General features: G+C 34.1%; 1 protein-coding gene across 6 annotated transcripts in view; it reads left to right on the forward strand.

Annotated features, from left to right (window-relative positions):
• SCAPER (S-phase cyclin A associated protein in the ER) overlaps window positions 1–20,960 on the forward strand; it is a 439,517-nt gene that overhangs the window by 206,024 nt on the left and 212,533 nt on the right. For all 6 annotated transcript variants that reach the window (XM_045541852.1, XM_045541833.1, XM_045541866.1 and 3 more), the window contains one exon: window positions 1,273–1,338. In XM_045541852.1, the coding sequence (XP_045397808.1) occupies window positions 1,273–1,338 (66 nt within the window). The remainder of the gene's footprint in view (window positions 1–1,272; window positions 1,339–20,960) is intronic.

Consider the following 20,960-nt stretch of genomic DNA (forward strand, 5'->3'; position numbering starts at 1 on the left):
TTATGTGTGCCTGAATGAGAGAATGGATTCAGTCTCTCCTACCTGTGTATGTTTTAATGTAACAGGCATCTTCCTAAGCCTCAGTGTCTTCTTTGAAAAATGAAGATGACACCACATAGAGAGTTTAGGTACATGTGAGATAATGGAATATGTGTCACCTGGTACAATGCTTGGAACATATTCAGTTCTGCATAAATGGTTACTTTTCCTACCTTTCAGATGAGATCACAATTACGTGCAACTACCAGGTAGTTATTTCTCCATTTTGATATACCTTAATGTTTTAGCTGATAGCAATGAAAATACTGAGGTTGAAACAATACATAATTTCATGCTTTATTCTATTTTTGATATTTCTTTGTTCTTAAGCATAACCTTTGGTAGTTTACTTTTTCCTCATTAGGTCTGTTATAATTTACATCTTTCACGGTTTTTATGAAGCAGTGTTTATTTTTCACCTATCATTGCTGTCTAGACTGATACATGTTGTGGCTAATTGTTTCATAGGTGACTGGACTAATTCTTTGAGACTAGAACCCTTTAGATGAGCAATTAATGTTTAAATTAGTATTTTCTTCTTTTATTCCTCCAAGAAGGAAAATGGACAAATTAAGTTAATATTAATGGATTACTGTAGCGAGAGCTATCTTAGATTGGTGACCTGCTGATGACTATCACCTACTAGTTTAAGCAAATTAAAACCTAGTTACACAGTGGCAGAGACATGTTAGCTTGGATTTTTCTGGACCTTTGGTATTTAATTACTATAAACAACAAAAACAAATCAAATTTTTGAGGGTCTTGTCAAGGTATTTCCACTGTCTTTTAAATTATTTCTAAAATTAAATGACAGTTCTCTTTTTTTGTATTATTCTTTACCTTGTATTTATTTGTGCATTATATACCTCTTGAGGTACATAGGTAGTCAGCCACCTCAACTACCTTTAGAAATTTAATAGCCTTATGATTTTTACATTTCTGAAAAATATCAACAATTCTGAACATGTCTCTAAATGCAGAAGTGTTTTTATGAATCTGCTCTACATGTTGTGATGAAATGTGTATTTTTCAGTCTTTCATAGCAGCATTTATAGTAATTTTAAAGAAACAATTTCAGAAATCAAAATGTTAAAATTAATATAATAATGTTCCTGATTTGTCACTTTAACAGCATGATTTTATCCTGGGACAGGAAAAATACAACCAAGGTTTGTGATTTTTTATAAAAATTAGCAGCAAAATAACTAACTGTGATAAAACTTTTCTCTTCAGGGCTAAGGAGTATGAGAGTTTAACAGAAACCAAAAATTCTGGCTGTGATTCACCTTATAAAGCAAAGTGAGTATTTTATCCCACATGTTAATTTTCCTTTTCTTTGGTTTCTGTCTGTAATAAAAGTGTATCTGAACCATCATATTATGTCTATGATTAGGAACTTTGTTTCTGATCCCTAGAACATCATTCTGTTAACATAGTTGTATCCAACTGGAAGTGATTTTGCCAGTTTGGCCATGTCTGGGCACAGTTCTCATAAGCAAAACTTGGAGAGAAGATGCTATAGCATCAAGTGGGTACAGGCCAGGGATTCTGCTAAACATTCTTCCGTGTACAAGACGGCCTCCCACAGCAAAGAATCGTTTCATCCAAAATGTTAACAGTGCCATGGTTGAGAAACCCTGTTCTAACAGATCAGGTTCTGGCAATCAAGGCTTTGTTGGTGCTTGTTCTAAGGAGCTCTCTTTAAGAGAGAGCCAATCCTTAAAGAGAATTAGAATTCTTTAATGATGATTGTGATGATATGTTCAATGAAATTGAAGATTTTAGATGAGAATTTAGACTCCACCACTGGGGTATAATGTAATTAAATAATAGTTAAATAAACAAAAACATCATTTTGCTTCTCTCAAGAATACTGGCAGTAGAGGTACAGTGAGAAAAGTATTTCCATATACTATGGGAGTGCAGATTAGCATAGTCTTGTTGAAAGGTAGTGTGCATTAGCATTTTAGGAAGTCCATTTCCTACTTAAGGCTGCTCAGTGAAATAATGCAAAATGTGCCCAAATATTTATACCCAAAGATGAATGTCTCACTGTATTTTTAATAGCAAAAATGCCAAGAAACAAATGCTCCAAATTAAGGAATATCTATAACCAGTTATTTATGTGAATATGCTACAGAATGTTAATACAGCCATTATTTACATTTACAGTGGAAATATTCTTACCTGTCATAAATAACATATCCATCAGATAACTACTTTTATTTATTATTGTTCTGAAAGTATTATCCATCGCAATTAAAAATAAATATAAAAAATTAAAGAAATAAGAAAGTTATCAAGATTATGATGATACTGTATATCACAAAGCCCAAGATAATCAAGTGAAAAACTAGTAAAAACAAGAGAAATCAATTCAGTAGGATGGCTGGTTACCAAATTAATATGATAATATTAGTAATAGGTAACATTTACTGAGCCATTACCTTAGGCCAGACTCTTATGTGTGCTGTCTCATTCCTCACAACTCCATGAGGTTAATTAGAGAAACTAAGCTCTACAGAGAGTCACTTGCCTGAAATAAAAATTAATGGCTTTTCTGGCCGGGCGCTGTGGCTCACGCCTGTAATCCTAGCACTCTGAGAGGCCAAGGTGGGTGGATCATTTGAGCTCAGGAGTTCGACACCAGGCTGAGCAAGAGCGAGACACCGTCTCTACTAAAAAATAGAAAGAAATTAACCGGACAACTAACAATATATAGAAAACATTAGCCGGGCATGGTGGCACATGCCTGTAGTCCCAGCTACTTGGGAGGCTGAGGCAGAAGGATTGCTTAAGGCCAGGAGTTTGAGGTTGCTGTGAGCTAGGCTGATGCCACGGCACTCTAGCCCGGGCAACAGAGTGAGACTCTGTCTCAAAAAAAAAAAAAAATTAATGGCTTTTCTTTGTGATAACCAGTTAGAAAATAGAAATATTACTTATAATAGCAATAAAGAAATAAAATATTTAAGAATAAACTCAAGAAGAAATGTAAAGGATCTATAAAAAAGTCAAAATGCTAATAAGGGATATAAAAGAAGACTTGTATAAATGGATGGATAAATCATACTCTTAGATAGAAGACACAGGATAGGAAATTCTCTATAGTTATTCCTATAAATTTAATCCCTCTAAAAGAGCAAACTTTTTCTTTCATAGAGCTAAAATCATTCTAAAGAACACACAGAAAAGAAATCTGAGAATTTCTAGGAAAAATTTTTGAAAGAAGGAAAATGAGGGAGGATTGAGCTAACATATTTAATAAAATTTTAAAGGTACACTGGTACACAAATAAAAATACAAATGGTTGGAAGAGATTTTGTAAAAACAGTCTAGCAATAAATCTAAATACTTGAGGAAATTTAGTGTATGACTGTGGTACAGTGTTTGCAAAGATGGCTAGAAGAAGTTGAGCCTTTCCTGGAGGCATACCCCTTTGCAGTATAACTTTGCCACTTTGCCTATCAAGGGATAGACTCTATTTCCCTTCCTACTGAAACTGTTCTGGCCCTGTGACTTGTTTTGATCCATAGAAAGCTATAGATGTGATATGTGACTTCCAAGCCTTAGCCTCACAGGTCTTACAGCTTCTGTTCTCACTTTCACTTTCTGAATCCTCTCTGAGTGCCATGTAAGGAAGCCAGGGTCAGCCCTCTTGCAGGAGAGAGATCACATGAAGGGACAGGCTCAGTTGTCCTGGTTATCACTTCTGAGCACCCCAGGCAAGAGGCCATCCAAGACTAGTCAGCACCTAGCCGATCTGTCAAGTGACTGCACCCACCACATAGATTATCTTAGGTGAGAATGGAATTATCTAGCTGACTCCAGATCAAACTACAGGGAGGAAATAGGTAGAGGTTGTTTGAAGACATTAAGTTTTGAGGTAGTTTGTTTCACAGCAACAGATTACTGATATAATGACAAAGGTGAAATTCAAATCATTAGGGAAAGGTTAGATTAGCCAACAAATGTTAATTATCCTCTTTTCACTCCTTACTCTGAAATAAATTGATACTGAATCAAGGATATAAAGCTAAAATCATGAAATTTTAATAGCACTAGAAGAAAACACAGAAGAAATGTCAAAGTCTTTTCTAAATAAAACTTCTCCACATAGGAGTTAGAGAAGAAAAGATTGATGAATTTGACTATATAGGTATAAAAACTTTATGCTTGGGCACAATATCATAAGGAAGAAAGAATGGAAATATTTACAAAAAATGATAAAGAGCTAAAGTTTTATATAAACACATCATAAATTAAATTGAAAATTAATGAGCAAATTAACAATCAGGAAAAAATATTGGATATGAACAGATAATAAAAGAAAAATTTAAAGTGCCCAATTTCTTGTTTCAGTCTTGAAATTCAAAACTACATAATTGAATTTTTAAAAATTATGTTTATAGAGACTTCTCAATGCTGTGAGGGAATGTTTATGATTATTGAAAAATTATTGATGCTCATACAGTAAGAGTTTTATACATTAAAATAAAAGCCCCGAAGGGTAATAGTGACAACCTAAATTCAAATTTGCATACATCTTCCTACAGACTATATTTATCGACAAGGAAAGCAAATTAAATCATCAATAGCTCTATACTATATTAGGGTACACAGATGCTATCAACTTCAGTTTAATTTTTTTTCTAATTTTTAAAAATTGTGGTAAAATACACATCATATAAAATTTACCATCTTACCCATTATCAATACAGTTCAGTGATATTAAGTACACTCATATTGTGCAGCCATTGACATCATCCATCTCTAGAATTCTTCATCTTGCAAAACTGAAACTATACCCATTAAACAATAATTACTCATTCTTCCTCTCCCTGGTGATAGGTAACAACCATTCTACTTTCTATTATTATGATTTTGACTATTCTAGATAACTCATATAAATATAATCACAGAATATTTGTCTGTTTGTGATTGATTTCACTTGCATGATGTACTCAAGTTTTATCCATGTTGCAGCATGTGTCAGAATTTCCTTCCTTTTTAAGGCTTGATAATATTTAGTGCATGTGTGTGTGTGTGTGTGTGTGTGTGTGTGTGTGTGTGTGTGTGTGTTTATATATATATGTAATATTTTGCTTGGACATTTGGATTGCTTCTACATTTTAGCAGTTGTGAATAATGCTGCTGTGAACATATGTGTACAAATATCTCTTTGAGATCTTGCTTTTTAATTTTTTCAGTAAATACTTAGCAGTGGAATTGCTGGATCATATGACAAATTTAGTAACTATACTTTTTACATTCTCATTAACTGTGCACAAGAGTTCCAGTTTCTCCACATCCTTACCATCACTTGTTTTCTTTTGCTTTTTTGATAGTAGCCATCCAAATGAGTATACGGTAGTGTCTCATTTTATTTTTGATTTACATTTCCATAATTATTAGTGATGGTGAGCATCTGTCTTTTCATGAGACTTTTGGACGTTTCTATATGTTCTTTGGAGAAATGTCTATTTAAGTCCTTTGCCAATTTTTGAGTGGGTTTTTTTTTTTATTGTTAAGTTAGGAATTTTCTGTATATACTTTCTATATTAACCCTTTATCAGATATATTATTTGGAAACATTTTCTTCCATTCCATGGGTTGCCTTTGTACTTTGTTCAAAGTGTCTGGTGGTGTACTAAATTTTTAAATGTTTATGGAGTCCAATTTGTGTATTTTTTCTTTTGTTGCCCATGCCTTCAGTGTCATATCCAAGAAATCATTGTCAAATCCATTCTTATGAAGCTTTTGCCTTATGTTTTCATTTCAGTTTTATAGCTTTAGGTCTTACATTTAAGTCTTTGATCGATTTTGAGTTAATTTTTGTATATGGTGTTAAGTAAGGGTCCAACTGCATTCTTCTGCGTGTGGATAATCCATTTTCCCATCACCATTTGTTGAAAAGACTACCCTTTCTCCGTTTACTGGTCTGCGCAGTCTTCTAGAAAGTCATTTGACCATATATGCAAGGGTTTATTTCTGGGTACTGTATTCTGTTTCATTGGTCTATATATGTCTGTCTTTATGTCAGTCCCATACTGTTTCATGGTAGCTTTATAGTAAGTTTTGAAATCAGGAAGTGTGAGTCCCCAAGCTTTGTTCTTTTTCAAGATTGTTTTGACTGTTCAGTGAACCCTTGAGATTCCATATGAACTTTTGAATGGAATTTTTTTTTTCTGCAGAAAACATCATTGGGATATTTATAGGGATTGCATTGAATGTATAGATCACTTTGGGTAGCATGGACATTTTAACAATATTAAGTCTTCAATCCATGAACATAGGGTGTGTTTCCATTTATTTATGTCTTTTTTAATTTCTTTCAGCAATTTTTTTAGTTTTCATTGTAAGTCTGTCACTTCCTTGATTAAGTTAATTTTTAAGGATTTTATTCCTTTTGATGCTATTGTTAATAGAGTTGTTTTCTTAATTTCCTTTTCAGATAGTTCACTGTTAGTATATATAAATGCAGCTGATTTTGTGCATTGACTCTTTATCCTGCTACTTTGCTGAATTTGTTCTTTAGTTATCACAGCTTTTTTCTGTGTGGAATCTTTAGCATTTTCTACATATAAGATTATATTATCTGTGAACAGAGATAATGTTACTTCTTCCTTTCAAATTTAGATGCTTTTAATTTTTTTTTCTTGCCTAATTGCTCTGGCTAGAATTTCCATTACTATGTTGAATAGAAGTGGTGAAAGCAGGTATCATTTCCTTGTTCCTGATCTTAGAGGAAAAGCTTTCAGTCACCACTGAATATGATATTCATTGTGAGTTTTTCATACATGATTTTCATTATGTTGGGGTAGTTTGTTTCTGTTCCTACTTTGTGGAGTGTTTTTTATCATGAAATGGTGTTGAATTTTGTTAAATGCTTTTTCTGCATCAATTGATACAATCCTGTGAGGTTTTTTTCCTTAATTCTGTTAGTGTGATGATGTATTACATTCATTGAGTTTCATGTATTTGAACCATCTCTTACATTCCAGAAATAAATCCCACTTGGTCATGGTATATAATCCTTTCAATACGTTGTTGTATTCTGCCAGTATTTTGTTGAGGACTTCCACATCAGTATTCATAAGAGATACTGGTCTGTAGATTTCTTGAAATTTTGAATATCTTTGATAATGCTGGTCTCATAAAATAAGTTAGGAAGTGATCCCTTCTCTTTGATTTTTTGGAAAAGTTAGAGAATGATTGGTATTAGATTTCCTTTAAATGTTTCATAGAATTTACCAGTAAAGCCATCAGAGTCCAGGGCTTTTTTTTGATGAGAGATCTTGATTACTAATTTTATCTACTTAGTTGTTGTAGGTCTATTAGATTTTCTATTTCCTCGTGATTAGGTTTTGGCATATTTTGTTTCTGGAAAGTAGTCCATTATATGTAGGTTATCTGATTTGTTGGCATACAGTTACTCATAGTGCTCTCTTTGAATCCTTTTTATTTATGTAGACTCAGTAGTAATGTCCCCACTTTCATTTCCAATTTTAGCAATTTGAATCTTTTCATAATCAATCTTGCTAAAGGTTTGTCAGCTTTGTTTATCTTTTAGAAGAACCATGTGTTGGTTTTATTGACTTTTCTCTAGTATTTTTTTATTTTATGTTTCATTTATCTCTGCTCTAATTTTTATTTTTCCTTCGGAAGGAAATAATAAAGCTTTGGGTTTAGCTTTAGATTATTATTCTTTTTCTACTTCCTTAAGTTGTAAAGTTAGGTTGTTGATGTCAGATATTTCTTATTCTTTAATGTATTTATCAATGTCCTCCTCAGCACAGCTTTCATGGTATCTTGTAAGATTTGATATGTTGTGTTTTTATTTTCATTTTTCCCTAAGTGTATTTTCGAATTTTCTTTGAGATTTCTTCCTTGATCCATTGGTTGTTTCAAAATGTGTTAATTTCCACAAATTTGTGAATTTTCCAGGGTTTTTTTTTTCTTTTTTTTTTTAAATAAGCATTGTAGTTATGTCACATCCACAATCCAAACATTAATATAATTATAAACACTCCTCTCTGGGTATGTTTCATAAATGTTAGTAGTGAACAATAATGAAAAGGAGAGAAAGCATATAAGTTAAGGGGTGTGTGAGGAAACAGTTGTAGAGACATGTACCACATGAAACTGAGAACCACACTTTAATAACCTGGTCTAAACTGTAAAGTTTAGTGTGAAATAAGTGCTTTGGAATTGACATTTGCTGGCTAATAATGTCAAGGTCACAGCAGTATTTCACAACAATCAAGGCAGCAATTTTTGCCCTCTTTTGGCAGCCTAAGGATGCAACAACCAGGTCCAAATGTTAGCAAATCTTTCACTTTAATAAATAGTCAAAGCAGGACTGGCTTATTGGTGAAAGACCTTGACCTCCTCAGGATGGGTCCAGGACATTCACCTGGGAACCTCTTGCTGACTCCGAGATAGGCTGTTGCTGTTCTTCAATTAGACAAACTGTCAAATTCATCCCAGATTACCCCAGGAGGCTGCCTTTCATATGCCTAAGCAAGATAATCTGTTATAATATCATTAAAATATAGCTAGATTGATTGAAATAGGCTCTGGAGAAAAATAATAGTCCTTTTTATTTCAGCATATTACAAGGATACAAATGTTTGCTTTACATAAATCGCCTTTGCCCCACCCAAGTCAAAGCCTCAAGCAAGTCCATTCCCCAGATGGTGTGCACCACACCCATAGGTGTTAATATACCCATCCCCTCATCCCCCTCCCACCTGCCTGACACCCAGTGAATGTTACTACTATATGTGCACATAAGGTGTTGATCAGTTAATACCAATTTCATGTTGAGTATATGTGGTGCTTGTTTTTCCATTCTTGTGATACTTCACTTAGCAGAATGGGGTTCTGCTCTATCCAGGATAATACTAGAGGTCTAGAGGTTCTAGATCACGACTGTTTTTTGTGGCTGAATAAAATTCCCTAGTATGCATAATACCACATTTTGTTATATCCACTCATGTATTGATGGGTGCTTGGGTTGTTTCCACATCTTTGCAATTGTGAATCATGCTGCTATAAACATTCTAGTGCAGATGTCTTTTTTATAGAATGTCTTTTGTTCTTTTGGGTAAATGCCCAGTAATGGGATTGCTGGATCAAATGGTAGTTCTACTTATAGCTCTTTGAGGTATCTCCATATTACTTTCCACAGAGGTTGTACTAGTTTGTAGTTCCACGAGCAGTGTATGAGTGTTTGTATCTCTCAGCATCCATGCCAACATTTATTGTTTTGGGACTTTTGGATAAAGGCCATTCTCACTGCAGTTAAGTGATATCTCATTGTGGTTTTGATTTGCATTTCCCTGATGATTAGAGATGTTGAGCATTTTTTCATATGTTTGTTGGACATTAGTCTATCTTCTTTTGAAAAATTTCTGTTCATGTCTTTGCCCACTTTTTAATAGGGTTGTTTGATTTTTTTTTTGCTGATTTTCCTGAGTTCTATATAGATTAGTTATGAGCCCTTTATAGAATGTGTAACATGGGAATATTTTCTCCCATTCTGTAGGTTGTCTGTTTGCTCTCATAATAGTTTCCTTAGCTGTACAGAGCTTTTTAATTTGATCAGGTCCCATTTATTTATTTTTGTTGTTGCTGTGATTGCTTTCAGGATCTTCTTCATAAATTATTTGCCTAGGCCAATGTCTATAAGAGGTTTTCCAACATTTTCTTCTAGAATTCCATAGTTTCACGCCTTAGGTTTAAGTCTGTTATCCACCGTGAGTTCATTTTTGTGAGAGGGGAAAGGTGCTGATCCTGTTTTAGTCATCTGCATATGGCTATCCAGTTTTCCCAGCACCATTTATTGAGTAAGGATTCTTTTCCCCAGTGTATGTTTTTGTCTGCTTTGTCAAAGATTAGATGGCTATATGAAGATGGTTTTATATCTGGGTTCTCAGTTTTGTTCCATGGCTCTATGTGTCTGTTCTTGTACCAGTACCATGCTATTTTAGTTACTATAGCCTTGTAGGATAGCTTGAAGTCTGGTAAATTGATGCCTCCCAGTTTGTTCTTTTTGCTTAAGATTGTTTTTGCTATATGCAGTCTTTTCTGGTTCCGTATGAAGCATAGAATTATTTTTTCTAGATCTGAGGAAAATGATGTTGCCATTTTAATAGGGATTACATTGACTCTGTAGATCACTTGGGGTAGTATAGACATTTTAACAATGTTAATTCTGCCAACTCATGAGCATGGTATGATTTTCCACTTGTTTTTTGTCCTCTGCTATTTTCTTCCTCAGTGTTTCGAAGTGCTCCCTGTAGAGGTCTTTTGCCTCTTTAGTTAAATATATTCCTAGATATTTTATTTTCTTTGTTGCTATCATGAAGGGTATTGAGTCTTTGATTTGTTTCTCAGTTGGACTGTTGTCAGTGTATAGGAATGCTACTGATTTCTGTCCATTGATTTTGTAACCTGAGACTTTGCTGAATTTTTTTATCAGTTCCAGTAGTCTCTTGTCAGAATCTTTGGGGTTTTCTAGATATAAGAGCATATTATCAGCAATAGTTTGACCTCTTCTACCCCTATTTTGATGCCCTTAGTTTCCTTCTTGTGTCTGATTGCTCTGGCTAGGATTTCTAGAACTATGTTGAATAGAAGCAGTGATAGAGGGCGACCTTGTCTGGCTCCAGTTGTAAGCAGAAATGCTTTCAATTTTTCCCTGTTCAGTATGATGTTGTTGGCTGTGGGTTTGTTATATATGGCTTTTATCATTTTTCCGTCTATGCTTATTTTGTTAACCATTCTTATCATAAAAGAGTGATGAATTTGGCAAATGATTTTTCTGCATTTATTGAGAGGGTCATGTGGTCTTTGTTTTTGCTTCTGTTTATGTGGAATTATATTTGCAGGATTGTGTATGTTGAACCATCCCTGCATCTCTGGCATGAAGCCCACTTGGTTGTGATAGATTATTTTTTTTATAAGAACCTGAATTTGGTTTGCTAGGATTTTATTGAGAATTTTTCCATCTATATTCATAAGGGATATTGGTCTGTAGTTTTCTTTTTTGTTGATTCTTTTCCTGGTTTTGGTATCAGGGTGATGTTGACTTTATAAAATGTGTTGGGGAGGATTCCTTCCTTCTCAGTATTCAGGATAGGCAGAAGTTCTTCTTTGTAGGTCTGCTAAAATTTGGATGTGAAACCATCTGGTCCAGGATTTTTCTTTTTAGGAACGGTTTTTATTGCTGCTTCAATTTTGATACTTGATATTGGTCTGTTCAGAAATTCTATTTCTTTCTGATTGAGCCTAAGGAGGCTGCGTGTTTCTAAGAATTTGACCATTTCCTCCACATTTTCAAGTTTATGTGCATAGAGGTTTTTATAGTGTTCACACATGATATTTTGTATTTGCATGGTATCAGTTGTAATTTCTCCTTTTTCATTCCCAATTGAGTTTATTTTCTGCTTCTCATTTTTCTCGCAAGAGGCATTTCAATTTTGTTTAGTTTTTCAAAGAACCAATTTTTTGTTTTATTAATGTTCCATATAGTTTTTTTCTTATCGATTTCATTTAGTTCTGCTCTGATCTTTGTTATTTCTTTTTTTTCTGCTGGGTTTGGGATTGGTTTGTTCATCTCAAAAGACGATTCATTAGGTTGTTTATTTGTGAATGTTCTGTCTTTTGGATGTAGGCATTTATGGTTATAAATTTTCCTCTCAGGACTGCTTTAGCTCTGTCCCACAGATTTTGATAACTTGTGTCTCCTTTATCATTTTGTTCAAAGAATCTTTTGATTTTCGTCTGAATTTTCTCCTTAATGCAATAATCATTCAGCAGAAGGTTGTTTAGTTTCCATCACTTTATATAGAGATGAGAGTTTCTGTTGGAGTTGATTTCTAATTTTATTCCACTGTGGTCTGAGAAGATGCATGGTATAATTTCTATTTTTTAAAATTTGTTGAGACATGCTTTGTGGCCTAGCATATGGCCTAGGATATGGCCTAAGATATGGTCAATCTTAGAGAATGTCCCATAAGCTGATGAGAAAAACATATATTCAGTCGTTTCTGGGTAGCATGTTCTGTAAATGTCAGGCCCATTTATTCTAGAGTTCTGTATAAGTCCATTGTTTCTTTGTTTATTTTCTGTTTGGAGGATCTGTCCTGTTCTGTCAGAGGGGAGTTGAAGTCCCTGGCTATTATGGTATTGCTGTTTATCATTTTGTTTAAATCAAGTTAGGTTTTGCTTTATGAATCTGGGTGTACCTGAGTTAGGTGCACAAATATTTAGAATTGTTATATCTTCTTGTTGAATTGTACCCTTCACCATTATATAGCAATCATCTTTGTCTTTCATTACTTCTGTTGATTTGAAGACTAAGTTATATGAAATCAGAACTGCTACACCAACTTTCTTTTGGCTTCTGTTTGCATGAAATATTATTTTCTCTGCCTTCACCTTGAGTCTGAATGGGTTAGATGTGGTTAGATCTTGTGGGTTAGATGTGTTTCCTAAACACATCTTGGCTTGTGTATATTTATCCATTCAGCCAGCCTAGGTCTCTTTAGTGGTTAGTTCAAGCCATTCACATTTATTGAAAGAGTTGATAAGTGTGGCAGATTTCTGTTCATCCTATTGAGTCAAACTTTGTTGCTTTGTTTTCTCCCTTGAGCCATTGCGGTATCTTGCCTTTGACCTTTAGCTTTTGGATGATTTTACACTGGTGAGTATTTATTGTGCTGATCCATGTGTAACACTATTCTGAGTACTTCCTGGAGGGCACATCTTATCTTAATGAATTCTCTAAGTCTTTGCTTATCTGAGAAGGTCTTTATTTCTCTTTCGTATAGGAAAGTTAGTTTTGCAGGGTATAAGATTCGAGGCTGGCCATTATTCTGTTTGAGAAGAGTGAGAATGGGGCTCCAGTCTCTTCTAGCTTGTAAGGTCTCAGTTGAGAAGTCTGCAGTTAGTCTGATGGGTTTTCCTTTGTAGGTTACCTGCTGTCTTTGCCTTGTAGCTCATAGGAGGGCCTCTTTCATGTTTATTTTGGCCAGGCTGATGACTGTGTGTCGTGGTGTCTTCCTGTTTGCAGTGAATCTCCCAGGAGTCCTTTGAGCTTCTTGTACCTGGATATCTAGATTTTTAGCAAGGCCAGGGAAATTTTCCTCCATTATATCCTCAAATAGTTTATCCCATCCTTGTGTATTTTCTTCTTCACCCTCAGGGATTCCCAGGGTTTTGTTTTTTTTTTTTTTTCTGTTAACTGATTTTTAACTTCATCCTGTTATGTCAGAGAAGACATTTGTGTGATATCCATTGTCTTAAATCTATTAAGACTTAATTTATAACCTAATATATGGTCTGTCCTGGAAAATGTCCCATGTGTACTTGAAAAGAATATGTATTCTGTTATCATCAGGGTAGAATGTCCTGTATACGTCTGTTGGAGTTAGTTGGATTATTATGTTGTTCAAGTACTTTATTACCTTGCTTATCATCTGTCTGGATGTTCTACCCATTATTGAGAGTGGAGTATTGAAGTCTCCAATTATTATTTAGAAATTTTTTGCTTCATATCTTTTGATGTTCTGTCATTAGGCATGTAAATGTTTATAATTATTATATCATCTTATTGTATTGAACTTTTTATTAACATATAATGTCCTCCTTTGCCTCGTCTAAACTTTTTTTATTTTAAGTCTATTATGTCTGATATTAGTGTGCCAATTCCTCCTCTCTTTTGGTTACTATTTGCATGGAACATCCTCTTCCATCCTTTCACCTTAAATCTGTTTGTGTCTTCCAATCTAAAGTGAGTCTCTTTGAACAGCATATAGTTGGATCATGATTTTATATCCATTCTGCCAATCTCTATCTTTTGATTAGAACATTTAATCCATTTATGTTTAGCTAATTACTGAGCCAGGCATGGTGGCTTGCGCCTGTAATCTCAGCAACTTGGGAGGCTGAGACAGGAGGATTGCTTGAGGCCAGGAGTTTGAGACCAGCCTAGGCAAACATGGCAAGATCTTGTTTCTAAAAAAATGAAAGAAAAAAAAAAGTAGCTGGTAGCTGGATGTGGTAGCTCATGCATGTGCCTGTAGTCCCAGCTACTCAGGAATCTGAGGCAGGAGCATCCCTTTAGCCCAGGAGTTTGAGGCTGCAGTGAGCTATGATCGTGTCACTGCACTTCAGCCTAGGTGACAGAGTGAGACCCTTTTTCAAAAAAAAAAAAAAAACCAACTCTCTGCTGTTTACAAAAACCCACTTTAAACATAAAGACACAAATAGATTAAAAGTAAAGAGAGAAAGATACGTCATGCTAATACTAACCAAAAGAAAGCAAGAGTAGCTATAATAATTTCAGACACAGCATACTTCAGACCAGGGAAAGTTATCAGGGATAAAGCGGGGTGTTACATAATGATAAAGGGGTCAATTCTTCAGGATGGAATAGCAATCCTTAACATGAACGCATCTAACAACCAATTGTCAAAGTATGTGAGGCAAAAATTGATAGAACTATAATGAAAAATAGATGAATCCACTATTACAGTTGGAGACTTGAACATCCCTCTATCAGAAATGGGTAGATTTACTAGGCAGAGAATCAGTAAGAACACAGTTGAATGCAACAACATCATCAATCAACTGGATGTAATTGACATCTGTAGACTACTTTATCCAACAGCGGCAGATTGCACGTTTTTCTCAAGTTTACATGGAATATTCTCCAATCGCATTCTAGACTGTCTCAAATTTAAAAGGGTATAAATCACACAATGTCTATTCTTGAACCACAGTGGAATTATACTAGAAATAAGTAACAGAAAGATAGTGAAAAATCCCTAAATACTTGGAAATTAAATAACACACATCTAAATAACACATGGCTCAAAGACAAATCTAAAGAGAAATTTTAAAATATTTTGAATTAAATGAAAATTAAAATACTGTTTATCAAAATTTGTGGGATGCAGTGAAACACTTGCCTAGAGGAAAATTGATACCATTGAATGTGTATATTAGAAAATAAAAATATTTCAAATCAGTAATCTAAGCTTCCATCTTAGGAAACTAGAAAAAGAAGAGCAAATTAAATCCAAAGTAAGCAGAATAAAAGAAATAACTAAACATTAGAGTACAATTAATGATACTGCAAATAGGAAATCAGTATAGAAAATCAACAAAACCAAAATCTGACACTTTGAAAAGATCAATAAACCTCTAGCTAATTTAAGAGGAAATAAAAGAAGACAAAAATTACTGATATCAGAAAGAAAAGAGGGACAACACTACAGATCCCATGGATATTAAAGGGATAATAAAGCAATATTATGAATGACTCTTTGCCCACAAATTTTATAACCTGCATCAGTGGTCTCCAACCTTTTTGGCACCAGGGACCAGTTTCATAGAAGACAGTTTTTCGACAGACTGGGGATGGGTGATGGGGGTAGCAGGGGTGGTGTGGGTGTGGTGCAGAGCTCAGGCAGTGATATGCGGCCCATTTCCTAACAGGCCACCAACCGGTAATGGGCTGCAGCCTGGGGGTTGGGGACCGCAGATAGATGAATGAATCAATTCCTTGAAGGACACAATCTGCCAAAACTCATGTGAGAATAAAATAGACAATCTGAATAGGACTATCTCTATTAAAGAAATTTCATCAACAATAACTTTCCAAAACAGAAAATATCAGGCCCACATCTGTTTGTTCACTGGTTATTTCTACCACATATTTAGGGAAGAAATAATATCAGTTTTCTGTAATCTCTTTCAGAAGATAGAAGCAGAGGGAATATTTCCTAACTGATTCAATGTGGCCAGCATTACCCAAATTCCAAAACAAGACAGAGACATTAGAAGAAAATTACAGACCAATATCTTTAATGAACATAGATGCAAAAATCCCCAACAAAATACTGTGTTAGAAACTGAATCCAACAGTATATAAAAAGAATTATACACCATGATCAAGTGGGAATTACGCGAGGTACGCAAGGCTGGTTCAACATTCTGAAATCAGTTAATGTAATCTATCACATAACCAGGCTAAAGAAGAAAAATCACATGATCATATTAGTAGATGGAGAAAAAGTATTTGACAGCGTCCATCACTCATTCTTTATAGAACACCATTATTCTTGTTTAGAATATTTTCTGCTGTTCTGACTCTGTTCCCTTTTCTAAAAAAAGTTTAATTTTTAGTCTGCATTATTTATATCTTCATACAGATATTGTATTTTATTTTCTTTAATTCTTAATGCATTTTTCTTTAGTTTTTGTTACAGTATTGGAAATTTTTTCCATTTTTTTTTGTTTTTTGAATAAGCTTTTCAGAGATTGTTTTTATTGGTTCTTTCTAAAACTTGCTTTAAAGTATATTGATTAGATCTCTTTTTTTTCTATTTTATTAATTTTCACTTTGACTTCATTAATTTTTCCATTCCTCGTATATATTTTCACATAGAGTATTTTGTTTTCATGTATCTCTGCATAATTGATTCCAATTTTATTTTTAAGCCAAGAATTATTTAGAAATATTTTTCAAATACTTTCCAAGTGTATTTTTTCTTTTAGTTTTGATCAAATTTATTATATATTGTTCAGTGATTTCTGACTTTGGAAATTTGGTTTTCTTGCTTGCTTAATACATTTAGTATTGTTACTATTTCTTGTTTTTTGAAAAGCATATTGTCTGTTTGGTACAAAGTGGTGTGTGATATAATCATTATAATGGGATATCTCTTTATATTTTTTCTAGCATTTTATTATGAAACATTTCAAAAATTCAAAAAAGTTTGAAAGAATTTTACAGTGGAAACGTATATACCCACTATACATATTCTGTAATTGACTGTTTACTGTATTTAGTTTATGACATTTATCCATCTTTCCATCCCTTTATCCATTATCAATCCATCAGATTTTTGTTACATCAAATAAATTGCATACATCATTGTACTCCCCCTCCGGTACTTCAGTGTACATGATATTAACATGAGTTCATTGTTTGGTTACCATTGTTTTGTTTTGAGGTAAAATTTAAGTGTAATAATATGCACAGATCTTAAGGGTACCATTTTATGAATTTTGACAAATGCATACACTTGAGTAACCCAAACCCATCTCAAAGTTCAGAAGATTATCATCACCCCGGAGAGTTCTTGTATGTCTTTCCCTGTCAATTTCCTCACTCCCACCCAAAAGGCACCCACTATTGTTATTCTTTCACTGTAGCTTAGAATCACCCGTTGTGGAGCTTTAGATAAATGTAATAAAATAGTATGTGCTCTGTTGTTATATAAGCCTTCTTTCATTCAACATGTTTTTGTGATTCATCCATGTTATGTTCATTCCTTTTTATTGCTGAGCAGTGTTCCCATGAGTGAATGTAGCCTCCATTTGTTTATCCCTTCTCCTACTGATGGACACTTGGGCTGTTTGTGGTTTTCAGAAATAAATTTCAAATATAAGTTTTCATTTCTCTTGGGTAATACCTGGGTCTGGACGTGCAGGTTCCTATGATAGGTGCATGTTTAGGTTCACGAAAAACCACAGGACGTTTTTATCAAAATACTATCACCATTTTACATTCCTACCAATAATACACGAGAGTTCCCAAGTTGCTTCACATCCTTGATAATATTTGATGATGTCAGTCTTTTTAATTTTAGACATTGAGGTGGGTGTGTATTGATATTTTGTGACTTTATTTAGAATTTCTGTGATGACTAATGATATCGAGTGTTTTTTCATGTACTTATAGGCCATTCATATGTCTTCCTATGGCAAATGTCTTTTCAGATATTTTGCCATTTTTAGTGAATTGATTGTCTTGTTATTATTGAATTGCAGATCTCTATATACTTGGGGGTTGTTTTTATTTTTTATTTGAAAAGCAACTTTCTATGGAAGGGTCTGGACAGGGTCTGTCAGAGCCTACGTGAAAGGGAACCTAGCAAAGGGTGTCGAAACTGAAGTAGGGTGAGGAATGTGAAAGAGTCCATAAAGGAGAGCCAGCGTCTGAGCAGGGAAATAACAATATACATACAGAAACAAAGATGGGTGATATCTTATGGAGGGGGATTGGTCAAATAAGTAAATATATTAAGGGGCATGAAAGGCAAGTTGCTCATTGCTGCTGAAGAGTATTAAAAATACAGCCAGGGAGAATAGGAGAACCCTGTGGTGATGAATTGGAAATATTAGAGTTAACATGTATTTTCCAATATGTATAGATAGAGACATGTGTGTGTATATATATATATGCACACATTCCCTAGCCCTTTCCACTGAGAGTGAGGGCCTTGGAGCAGGACGCCTGGTAACATCAAGTGCATCTGGCATGCCCATCTAAGTGCAGGGATGGAGTCATTTCCTAAAAGGGAAAGCTGGGGTCTTTTTCCACAAGAAGGGATACTAGCAGGCAAAAACAAAAGGTATCTGCTATAGGAGACAATATATGTATGTTGATTTTTTTTTTATCTTATAAGGGAACATCAAAAAGTACTATTTGATTTCTTAAGGATTTATATTTAGAAATATAGGCTTAAGCATATTATTTAAAAACAGAAATGGAATCCGTTGCCCTAAATTTAGACTAGGTATCTTCCAAATAGGGAAGATGAAAGAAAAGAAAAAAGTTAATGTATTTATATCTTCCTATCTGTCACAGTAAAGAACAATATTAGTTACTAAAGTAGACCCAATCTCCTTTCTTACACTTTTACAAAACTTCCAAATGATCCTAGTGGACCCCCCACCAAGTAAGCTTGACTGTGAAAAACGTTATGACTCCTTGGAGAGACACTTTTGCATTTCACATTTACCAGTGACAAACTTGAGCTTAGACTTGTTGGAATGTGTTCAAGTTTTAAAATGAAAATATCTGATCTTACAGCATTCTCCACAAAGCCATTTACCTGACAGATATCTTTTCATGTTCTAGGTTAGGAGTTACGAAGCCTCCACTTTTTCTTTTCATGCTAGAAAAATTATCTGCCAGAAGTAACCAAATTAACAATTTTTTATATAGTTTCAGATAGCTGGAAGGGGAGGATATTGAATGTTCCCAACACAAAGAAATGACAAATGTTTGAGATGATGGCTATGCTATATTACTCTGATTTTATCACTGATTATATGTATTGAAACATCACTGTGTACCCCATAAATATGTACAATTGTATGTCTAATTTGTAAATGTTAAATTTTTTTAAAAAAACTGCACTTGGTAGGCAGTTCAAATATAGCTTTCAGAGCTTGACTTCTGTGACATTCTATAATTATTTACAGTATAAATCAAAAGCTGGTACTTCTTTTCTTGAGAGGGACTGTATTATTTGTGGTACTTCTGTGGAGGCAGGGAATGAGGTGGAGGTGTAGCTCATGTTACCAAAGCATCCCTTCCTTGATTTGGCATTCTTCCTTGGAAGGGTGGGTTCATACGAATCCCAGATTCGATTTACCTCAGGGTGAAATACAAGCCTCTTGTACTGTGTGATTAAAATGGTCCTTGTGCTTCCCTAAGTACTCCTGGTTTTCAGTGGAATGTGAACATTCTTGGTAAGAATACTGCTAGATTCATATGCATCCATTGCTATGGCTGGATATTTAGTTACATGGTGTGCAGACTTTGGCCAAGAGCTGAAGTGGCTACTTAATCTATCATAATGAAGTTCACTGCCAATATGTTTTTGCATGATAAGGTCAGTAACTTTAATCAGATGGGACTCTAGCCCATATTTGATTAGAAGAGAAAAGAAATATGTTGCTATAATGTTATTCTGTTTTTATATTTTTTATATGCCCTTTTTCCTTTCGTTAGATTAAGACCTTCTGTCAATGCATGGTAATAATAGTTGACTATTTATCAAATGTCTAGTGCATGGTGTAAGATATATTACTTTACTTATTTCTAATCTTAAAAAGCTCTGAAAGGAAAAAGAAATATATCATCCCATCTTTTAAGATAAAGAAACTGAGCTTCAGAGAAGTTAAATAACCTACCCAGGATTTATACACATTGTATGTGTTAGAGCCAGAATTCAAGCATAGGTACTTCTGATTTTAGAGTTCCTGTTTGTTCTTTGACTTATCAAAGTCAATTTCATATAGATAGCTTAGCAGCCTTAAAATAGAGTTCACTAGTACCTTTTGAGCTGCATCTGCTTTTGTATTCTTTGAAAAATTTTTAATAAATTTTTAGATGAAATTGTATGCTAGGAAATTATTGATTTGTGAATAAAATTTCCTTATTTAAATTGACTTCTATGAAGACTAAAATATGAGATTTGAAGATCAAAGGCTTAGATTTTGATCTTCAAATCTTGGTTTTTTCATTTTTCAAATAGGGATAATACTAAGAGACTATGTTCTTAAGAGGATTAAATATGATAATGTACATGAAAGTATTTTGTAACCTACGAGGTTATAGATATTTTTAATGTAAAGAAGAAATTTCTTCCGTAGACCGTTTGTTCATTAAATATCTATGGAGTGCACGTCTGTATAAATGGCATGTTAGGTGGTAAGGGTAAAGCAGTACACAGGTAGACAAGGGCCCTCTCTCAGGAAATTAATACTCTGCTTCTGCACTGTCCAGTACAATAGCTTGTAGCCACATGTGACCATTGAAATTTAAATTATTGAAATTAAATACAATTTAAAATTCAGTTCCTCATTCAGTGTGATTATATTTTAAGTGCTCAGTAGCCACATGTGGCCAGCAGCTACCATGTTGTACAGTGTAAATGTAGAACACTTCCATCATTGCAGAAAGTTCTGTTATAAAGCTCTGCGTGGGAGAAGCACACATTAAACTAGTTAGTTAAGTGAGTACTTTGAAGGAATAGTCAAATTAAGAGAAAGTAATGTTTGTGCTAAGAACTAAGGGATAAATAAGAATATTCTAGGTAATGCGGGAGTGT

This window comes from Lemur catta, chromosome 1 (genome assembly GCF_020740605.2).
Source record: "Lemur catta isolate mLemCat1 chromosome 1, mLemCat1.pri, whole genome shotgun sequence".
NCBI classification, from domain to species: Eukaryota; Metazoa; Chordata; class Mammalia; order Primates; family Lemuridae; genus Lemur; species Lemur catta.